At 44.4% G+C, this 10,200-nt stretch overlaps 1 protein-coding gene across 1 annotated transcript; it reads left to right on the plus strand.

The window, feature by feature from the left end:
• The first annotated feature begins 2,496 nt into the window (after window positions 1-2,496).
• On the plus strand, window positions 2,497-8,971 carry slitrk1 (SLIT and NTRK like family member 1). Its single transcript, XM_085797226.1, has one exon. It carries the CDS (start codon window positions 3,976-3,978, stop codon window positions 6,091-6,093), a length of 2,118 nt encoding a protein of 705 aa, XP_085653352.1. The 5' UTR covers window positions 2,497-3,975; the 3' UTR covers window positions 6,094-8,971.
• The last annotated feature ends 1,229 nt before the right edge of the window (window positions 8,972-10,200 follow it).

A 10,200-nucleotide genomic window follows, 5' to 3' on the forward strand; every position in this document is an offset into this window, starting at 1 on the left:
GCTTGGCACTGATTCTACAAGTGTCTGAACTCTACTGGGGACCTGATTTGGTGTTTTGATGAGGGTACTGGAGACTGTCAGTCCAAAATCTCCCATAGGTGTTCAAATGAATCGAGGTCTGGCCACTGCAAAGGCCAAAGCGTATGATTCACATCACTTTCACACTCATCAAACCATCAGTGACCCCTCGTGCCCTATGGATGTGGCATTGTCATCCTGTCACTTTGTATTGATTTGAAGTGACCCGTCCCTCTAAGGAGACAAATGGGCCCAAACCAATGCCAGCAAAATGCCCACCAGCATAGCAGAGCCACCACATCCCATCACTGTAAGGATGTTCAAACATTTAGGGTGTTAAGACACACCAGTGTTGAAGTCTTTGTGAATGAATCGCCTGCCATTTAGGCCCCAATGATCAACCCTCTTCTCAAAGTCTCTTGGATCTTTTCCTCTTCTCGAGGAATACAAGATACAGATAAAGAATCACCTGAGATTGCTCAGCCTTCTTCTTTTTTTCTTTTTTTAAATCAGTCACAGAGCACGACTGGATGTTAATTGCTTAAAGAAGAAAATGCAAACTTGTTTTGCTCAAAGTCATTGATTCTGCACTCTGGCTGATAACTGCTTCAAACAGTAGCCTATATGTGAGAAATTTAGGAGGAGAATCACTCCTCAGTGGAACTGCTACTACTCATAGACATCTATGACAAGGTGCCCTAACTTTGTTATTCATCACAACTGAAAATACATGGAAACCACTGATTTAATATTTAACAATATAATACATTTTATGAACCTGTCATATTTTTTTTTCATGCGATCTTTAAATAATCTCAAAAGTAAGGCAGGACTAAAGCTGTCAGATAAATGGAGTGGAATGAAATGTACAAAACTTTTTCTGTCAAATCCAATGGAGTAGAAGTATAAAGAAGAAAAAACATAAATAAGTAAATTACTAGTGTCTCAAAACTGTAAATGTACTTGTGTTACATTCACCGCAGGGATCAGTCATGCAGTCATGCAGTCAGAAAGGATCTGGGCCTTGCCATTGACTTTTACTAATCTCTATTAAAAATACTAAACAAAGAGTTAAACACATTGTTGCCTTCACCTTGTGTGCATGTGCAGCTCAAACTTGCCTGAGCCCAAGTTGCATCGTGTACCCGGCGACTATCTATGCAAGTGACGTATGAGCTCCTCTGGTCCCACATCACACTAATGCAACTCGACAGTATCTGCATCACATCATGATGCTGAGCCTCATGCAATTATTCCTTGGGATACATTCATATTCATAATCCCATTAGTTTTGACTCAAAGATAAGGGCTTTTTTTCCTGATACAAATATGATTTATCCTGTTTGGGGGATTATATCAGATTCTAAATGTTTGGCCTACGAGTACTGAGCCAAGCAAAAATGGAGTCAGAATTGTTTATCATTTCATTTTCTTTTAGTGGAAACAAGATGCTCAAGCGTGACTAAGCTGCGTTTGTACTACTATACCCCCCACCTGCTGTAGATAAGGCCATGCAAGCTGTACATGATACATGGATGTGGGAGGAGCTCCTCGTACACATTCGGGAATCATGCCACTAAACCCACTCAGCAGGTCCTCTCCAACACCCTCTTTTACATTAATACCCCCCTGCCACATGCATACACTCACACACAAACAGCTTCCAATTAATAAGTGTGAATGAGTGACGTGCCCTTGGCTCCGCTTCATGACCGTCCACCTCTCATCCTCTGTTTGCCCTTTGTGCACTGGGGACCTGCATTGTCAATCGTTTACTGAATTTAGTTCAAACACTTTTATCGCTTACTTTGATCTGCTCCACAGCAGGACGCCGAGCCGTTACACTCTTTGTCGACACACAAAGTTGCCTGACAAAGGTAAGACCAGATGCAGATGAAAGAGGGGGAAAAAACAAATAACGAGACAAGGGAAGAAGAAAAAACAAAACAAAGGAGATGGACAAAAACACAAGTAGGCAGACAGAGAAATACAGAGAGGCAGACAGGTGGGTAGGGAGGAATCATAACCAGTCAATGGACTATAATGGGAATGCTTTACAGCCACATGTAGGTGGTCCTAATGATGTTTTGGTTATTGCAGGCACCAACGATGCTTTGCTGGAATCTCCTGACTCACTTACATTGGTCTCTTATTGCACTTATACAAGTGTGTGTTTGTGTGTGTGCAGTGCACACGCTGTGTTGTTAGCTCTCTGCAGAAAAAAATAAAAATAAAAAATGATGTGAGCAAAGGAGGATATTTAACTTAGCATCCCATTTTCTGTCCTGCTCTTAATTCCAGCAGAGCACTGCAGATGGAGGAGTAGAGTAGGGAGGGGGTTTGTGTGTGTGTGTGTGTGTGTGTGTGTGTGTGTGTGTGTGTGTGTGTGCGTGCACGAGTGTGGGGGGGAGGGCAAGGGGAGGGGAGTAGGGGGGTAACTACCTCAACTCTCCTGTGCAACCATTTGCCCCCTCAGCTGATGTAATACTTTCAAAAACAATGGAGCGTCATAACAAGCGGATGGAGATGAGAACATGTTCCAACCAGTTCCCTTTGACTTTTTTTCCTCTCCAGATCTGCATCTTTTGAGCAAAGGATTTCTATCTTGGAGAAAAAAAAAAAATCCCCAAAACGTCACGCACACATGCGCATATAGGGTGCCACACTGACGCATCGTTTGTTGTATAGTCAACTGTTTTTTTATTGCTGGACTGTGAGGCATGCCTGTGCCTGTAGCGGGGAGCCAGCTTTTACCGCATTCAACAGTGTTTTCGAATCGTGGGGCAGAAAAGTCGGAGAAGGCTTGTGTGGCACAAACCGATCTGGGGACAGATCCGCTGAAGTAACGCCGTCTATCCTTTAAGGATGGAGGGGTGTTAATTTAAAGCACTGGGCTGAGGCAGAACGATCCTTTTGTGAAGTCTCATCGGTGTTTGCGATTCTGTCGACTTGGACACTTTTACCATGGCGCTGCAAGCTTTAAGACTGAGAACAAGAATTTGCAACAAGGAGCCTGATTTGGGGGCAGGAACCTGTTTCTCTGCACCAAATGGGAAATAACCTACACGTCGAAAGCTGTGAAGAGTGATTTTTTTTGATACTGCTGAAAAAAACAAAAAAACAAAACAAAACTAGGTCCTGAATGTGGATTGATTTTTTCCCCCTGCTCTCTCTTCTCAGCATTCCCTCAGTCAGTCGACGGATTTTTGCCATTACAGCTCAGTAGAGGGTGTCAGATCTTTCTTAGAGCACCGCGCTAGGATGAACACAGTCTCCGCGTTCCTCTTTTTGTGATTCCCGAATCGCCACACACGCTCACGCGCGCGCTCATCCCCCCCCCCCCCCAACACGCACACACACACTAAATAGAAGAGGAGGAAGAGGAGGTGGGGTGTGTGTGTGTGAGAGAGAAACGGCGCAAACGAGCGAGGCAAGAACGCCGAAGGATGTGAGGGGGGATGCGGGTGTTTTGCAGCGGTGGGATCGCCTCCGAAAGCTCCGGCGCAGGGTGTGAATTCAGCACCAGGGGAGAGGGAACAGCTCCCGACGCCGCAACACGCAGCACGACTGGAGGGGGGGTGGGAGAGAGAAGAGAAAAAGGCACGGATTTGTTCAGTTTTTTCCCCTTTCTTTCTTGCCAAGGTCAGTCTTAAACGAACTGAGAAAAAAAGCCTAAAGATGTGTTGGACTCTACTGCCGCTCTCTGTTTTTGATTTTCATCATAAACACGCGGAGGCTCCGAGGATTCAGTCGATGTGAAAGAGACGTTTATGTGGTCATTTTCAAACTGCAAGTCTGGACACAAGAGCAGGTTAGATGCAGCATGGATCTGTTCTAAAAGACTGCCTTATCTTATCCCTAAATGTCTATATCTCCTCATTTTTTCTTCTGATTGATGTAGACTAAATTCACAGCTCGTATGTCTTGAAACCAGGAATGAATTGTTCACGTTGAAAAATGCTGCTTTGGATTGTTCTGCTGAATGCGGCTCTTTGTGTTGCTAGTGGAAATGTTACAAGGGACGTTTGTCAGGAGCAGATATGCTCTTGCAACGATATAGAGGGAGATCTGCACATAGACTGCGAAAAAAGGAGCTTCACCACTCTGCAGCATTTGACTGGCCCGAGCTCGCAGTTTTACCACTTGCTGTTGCACGGGAATTCTCTATCCAGGCTATTTCCCAACGAGTTCGCCAACTTTTACAATGCTGTGAGCTTGCATTTGGAGAACAATGGTCTGCACGACATTGTCCCCGGCGCCTTTCTCGGGTTGCAGCTGGTGAAACGGCTGCACATCAATAACAATAAGATAAGATCATTCAGGAAGAGTACATTTCTGGGGTTAGACGACTTGGAATATCTCCAAGCTGATTTTAATCTACTGAGGGATATTGACCCCGCCGTTTTCAGGGACCTAAATAAACTTGAAGTGTTAATACTTAACGACAACCTCATCAGTGCGCTACCTATAAACGTGTTTCAACATGTGCCCATTACGCATCTCGACCTGCGGGGAAACCGAATCAAAACGTTGCCTTATGAAGGGATCCTTGAACAAATACCGGGCATTGCGGAGGTTTTGTTGGAGGACAACCCGTGGGACTGTAACTGCGACCTGGTTTCTCTGAAGGAATGGCTGGAGAACATACCGCATAACGCGCTCATTGGGAGAGTGATATGTGAGGCTCCCACCAGGCTGCAAGGGAGCGACTTAAACGAGACGTCAGAAGAGGATCTGTGCCCTTCACAGAGCGGCGGCGTGGATGCCAGCCTGGTCGCCCCTCCCACCCAGGAGGAGATCTCGCAGCCTGTGGCCCACGGCCCACGTCCCACGCCTTACAAGCCCAGCGGAGACGCCAGTGGGCCCACGACAACCGGTGGTGGCCACGGACACAGGAGCCGCTCCAAATCTCGTGAGAACTGGCAGCTGAAAACTAAGCCCACTCCAGTGTTGACAGGTGTGAACGGGGAAAGAGAGCAGCTGCACAACATGACGTGCCCCCAGCCGTGCAACTGCAAGCTGGTCGGCTCCAGACAAGGGCTGGGGGTCAACTGTGAGGGCAAAAAGATCGAGAGCTTATCCAACCTCAAGCCTAAGCCCCTGGCCGCTCACGAGTTGAACATGAGAGAAAACAACATCCACGCAGTGAAAAAGAACCAGCTGCTCGGCTACTCCAGCCTCAACCTGCTTGATCTGGGTGGGAACAACATCAAGGTGATTGACAACAGCACTTTCCTGAACCAGAGCGAACTGAGGTGGCTGTACATGGATAAGAACTACCTGGATACCCTCATAGCAGAGATGTTCGTGGGCCTTGTGAATCTGGAATATCTCAGTCTGGAATACAACGACATTCAGATGATAGTGGCAGGTGCGTTCAGCCCCATGCCAAATCTGAGGGTTCTGTTCCTCAACAACAACTTGCTGAAATCTTTGCCCGTGGATGCTTTCCTTGGGATTTCTTTATCCAAAATTAGCCTGCATAATAATTATTTCCCATATCTGCCCGTGTCTGGCGTGCTGGACCAGCTCAACTCAATCATACAGATCGATTTGCACGGGAATCCATGGGATTGCTCGTGCAACATCGTGCCCTTCAAGCAGTGGACGGAGAAACTCGCGACCGATGTGATAGTGGGCGACCTCAAGTGCGAGTCCCCCGAAGAGTTTTGGAAACGAGATTTCCGCTTCGTCCGGAACGACCTCATGTGCCCCAAACTCTATGAAAAAATCTCCCCCACCTCCCTGTCCAAAAACAGCACTTTCACCCTGGACTCGGGGACGCGCTCGAACTCTTATTTGGAGCCGAACAGGGTCTCCATCTCTGTGCTCGTCCCCGGGTTGCTGTTGGTGTTTGTCACGTCCGCTTTCACTGTTGTAGGAATGCTTGTGTTTATTTTGCGGAATCGAAAGAGGTCAAAGCGGAGGGACGGGAACTCCTCCGCCTCGGAGATCAATTCCTTACAGACAGTGTGTGACTCGTCTTATTGGCACAGCGGGCCTTATCACGCAGACGGGGGCGCGCACCGGGGCTTCGACTGCAGCACGCACCTCTCCCCAACAAACGATGCGTAAAGGGACTCTAGTAGAATAAGCCCCACATCAGACTGGATTACAAACAGTCACACAGACAGACAGACTGACACATGACTAAAACAGCAAGAATCAGTCGCTTTTGTTCGCCACAGGGGGACACAGACTTGTTTATGTCTTGTTTCCTCCAGTTGAACCAAGTAAGTCAGTCTGCTGCTGCACAGGCCCCACTCTGTAATATATGTACATGCCGAGCCCCCCTGGCTAAAACCCCTCCCTCCCCGACTCCTTCCCTCCTCCTTCTCCTCCTCCTCCTCCTCCTCCTCCTCCCAGTTCTGCTATTTGCCGCAATCGGACTACGGATCAGTATGAGACAGAAATAAAGAGAGAGGTGGTGGTGGGGGGGAGGAAAAAAGAAAGGAGGGAGAGGGCGTGTGTGTGAGAGAGCGAGAGCGAGACCGAGGACGCGGGGAATGGTGCACGAACGCATGAATGTAAATGTAAATATCGGACCCGATGTATCATAATCTGCATGATGATATTTCGCATGGTTTCAACACACACACACACACACAGACACACACACGCAGACACACAACACATACACACAAGCGCGCCCGTGCGTGCGCGCAACGGCGAGGAACCATAACCACCATAACCAACAAAGAAGCAAACTCGACCCTTTCATGTTATATCAATATGACGACTATATATAGATATTAAGATTATGTATGACTATTACAAAGTGCCATTTCTCTATTTTTTGTGAACCTGCAGTTAGGATTTGTATTTGTTGTTTTAAACTTGTTTGGAGAAAAGAGAAAAAAAAATCAACAATGATGACTATCGGAAAGGAGTGATGGAAGTGAAGCTGTCAGTGCATGTTATTTTCTGTTTGTTATCATTTGATTGTCGATAAATATTGGGGTTATTTATACCGTACTAGATGGTGCAGATTAAATCCACGTCTGCGCAGTCATCATCTCCTTTATGAATGTAAAACTGTGTTATTTTATGGTGTGCCAATTGTTGACTTTCAGATATTCAGACATGCAGATGAGCATGACCAATTAACGTCACTCAGATGCTTATGCTGCAAAGTTAATGTAGCTACAATAACAGTTCCGTGGTTTTGTGTGTCAATGAATATAGCCTGCTTTGGGGGAGAGGAAGAAAAAAACACAAGAAGTAATTTAAAAAGGGGGGTTTATACCATCATATTTTTTCAACAACTGAGCAAAGAAGTGTTTTCAATTGAGCTATGTAGGTATAATTCGATCTATGTAAACAGCGCAGGTAGACTGATATAGACTAGAATGCTTTTTTAATGTCAAAAAAAAGTATTCCTCCACAAAAAAGCTTATGGCTATGTTTCACTTTCATCATATTGTGAGCTTTTGTAAAGCCATCTAATCTTGTCCAAATAAGAGAACTGAAACTCACTGTATTTACTACAAAAATGTGCTTGAACTAGGCGTTTTAGGGCGTGAGTCCAGGGCCACACTATGGCAACAACTCAGCATGTGGCCAGAGCCATAGAGATATGGACAGGAGGTGGGGAGGAAAGAAGAGGACACACACATACTGTGGAGGTGATTAGATGATGCGAGATGCCTTTTTCAATTCAACATTTTGAACTTGAGGAACTCTTTCAGAGAGAGAGACGGGGGTGGGAAGGTGGGGGGGGTCACATGGATTTTTGAAGGCTCATGGAAACAAATGCCATGACTAAATACCTGTTTTGCAGAGCTCAGCTGACGGGTCTGCTGCTGCTGCTGCTGCTTAGCCTGTACTGCTTTAACTGAACCTGGATTTGGATTAATAAAATATATTTAAATATATATATATACAGAAGAAAAACAGCAGATAAGCACTAAAAGTTGGGGCATACTAGTAATATTACTAATTTTCTTCATTCTTTAACTTCTCTGCAGTTACTGAAACAAATGCAAAGAATGTGCAATTTGCAGTATTTTTTTTTAAATTTTTTGTTAATTTGTTGAATTATGATGTAAAATTACCCAGTGCTGACAACTTATTTTGCCAATTGTTCTTTTGTTTCTTTGCTTCTTTCTTTTCTTTCTTTTTTTAAAAATTAAAACCCTCTTTAAGATGCCTGATTTTAGACAAGATTTCAGCATAATTGGGAGAAAATCTACCTAAGATGCCAATGGCCATGGTGAGAGTGTACAGAGTTGATGTGAGATGGACTTAACACCCCCCTCCCCCACTCGTTCCCCTTCCGCCGCTAGTAGGCCTACAGCATCTCCCCCAGTATGCAGACTAGCGCTGTCCATGGTGCTGAATCACTTTCCTCCCCCCTTGCTTTCTTTGTCTTTGCCTGCTCCCTTTGCCCATGGGTGTGCGTAAACATGCATAGGCATTTACCCCCACCCCCTTGCCATGTATGTTTGTATGTATGTGTGTGTATGTATGTGTGTGTGTGAGGACAAATGAAAGACAGAAAGAGAGAGAGAGAGCAGTTGCGTGACTATTTGCATGTATGTGTCTAAACCCTTACTTTCCCCACTGCCCTCCCTCCTCCACCCCTCCTCCCCTCTTTCCAGATATGTAACCACGCCGCAGCTTGACCTTGGGGACTAACATCTCAGCAGATCTGTGACAAACACTCATCAACATCATCATCATCACCACCACCTCCCCTTTTGCATTTTTTTTGTCCAGTCACCTTGCTTCCCTCTTCAACTCCCTGTCCCCTGCTCCTCTGTCCAATCACAGGGAGGGTGGGGGGACTGGAGTGACTATGTGTCTCTTCTGTGGAGTATTACTGTGCCACAGCCCACTGATGATTTGTCATAATTTTCAAACGCTGTGTTTCAAAGATACATTTATATGCTTTGCAATATTTGACCTGCTTCTATTTTGTTAAATAAAGTGTGGTTGAGGTTGAGTAAAAAAACCATGTTTGGTTTCAAGAATCTTTCATTGGATTGGATTCAGCTGCTGTACCAAGACATGTGACAGCTTGGATTCATCATGTGCTGATAGTATTTTGCATAATTTATGTCCTGAAGGGTTTATAAATACATAGCTGAGTTCCGCTGCCTTTGTTCCACAATATTGAAGAAACTTCAAAATAAGTGCAGCACAGTACACTGCAGGTTCTTATGTTTATTTATTTACATTGTATGGCATCAAGACATTGTCTTATAAATTACACTGTCAGGATTCAGTCAGAATGACACATTTTGCTGTCTTGGTGCAGTTCTGGCTGTATTAACACTGCAACATGAATGTGAATGTATTCAGTTCCACTGTTTAATGAGATGCTGCTCATAAAGGGTTTATAAGATGCAATGAATATGTTTATTTGGTAAATGGTAAAAATAATAATTTACTAATAGCATCTAGATTAGTTAAAGGAGACATTTATAAGTTTTGCTCCAGCTACATAGCCAGTGTTCGTATTAATAGCTATTTAGTTAAGCATATTCATAGAGTCCTCACCAGGAGCAGTCTCCAGCTGTGGTAATCACCGGTGTTCACTCTGAACTCTTATCTTTATCACTTATTTTTGTCTTCTGAGGTTAGCACACTAAACAGCTAGCCCTGGCCTGTCGTGTCATTTTTTGAAAGCGACTCACTGGAGTCTCCAATCTGCCCTGAAGATGCGTTAATAACCTCTTGTCTTAAAACGCTACAATGGCTGAAGCTCTTGTCAAGTGAAAACTGACTATAACCCCTTTTAATAAAAACAAGTTTGGGGTTGCTATGGGAAATCCTTCTCCAGTATGACACTTTTTTGATTTTAATCTAATGATACGCAGTTAATAAATGGGTTCTGGTGCAGAAGATAAGTGATCAAACAGTCCACTGGAGAGGTCTCCCTGATGAATAAGAGCTAAAAGGAAAGGTTGTGCTGGAAAAGACCCTCCATGCACTGGCAACCCAAAAGATGCTCTTATCAATGATTTTGAGGCTTTATTTCTTAATGAAATAATAAAGTTCTTGATTGCAGATTTAAACCCTTGATAAAACAAATGACTTAACAGAAACCAGTTCCTATTTACCCTATGGGTTTTACCCAAAATTAAAAGAGAAAAAATCAATAATCACATGGATCCCTTTTTTTCTTTCATCAAAACAGTAAATTACATCAAGAGACTAATAGTTGGTATCTTGCTATTA

Source organism: Trachurus japonicus, chromosome 2 (genome assembly GCF_045865225.1).
Source record: "Trachurus japonicus isolate A0001 chromosome 2, Traja_1.0".
NCBI lineage: Eukaryota > Metazoa > Chordata > Actinopteri > Carangiformes > Carangidae > Trachurus > Trachurus japonicus.

Bases quoted from the DNA above. Each gene is read 5' to 3' on its own strand.
- slitrk1 (XM_085797226.1), top strand. From the start codon at position 3,976: ATGCTGCTTTGGATTGTTCTGCTGAATGCGGCTCTTTGTGTTGCTAGT.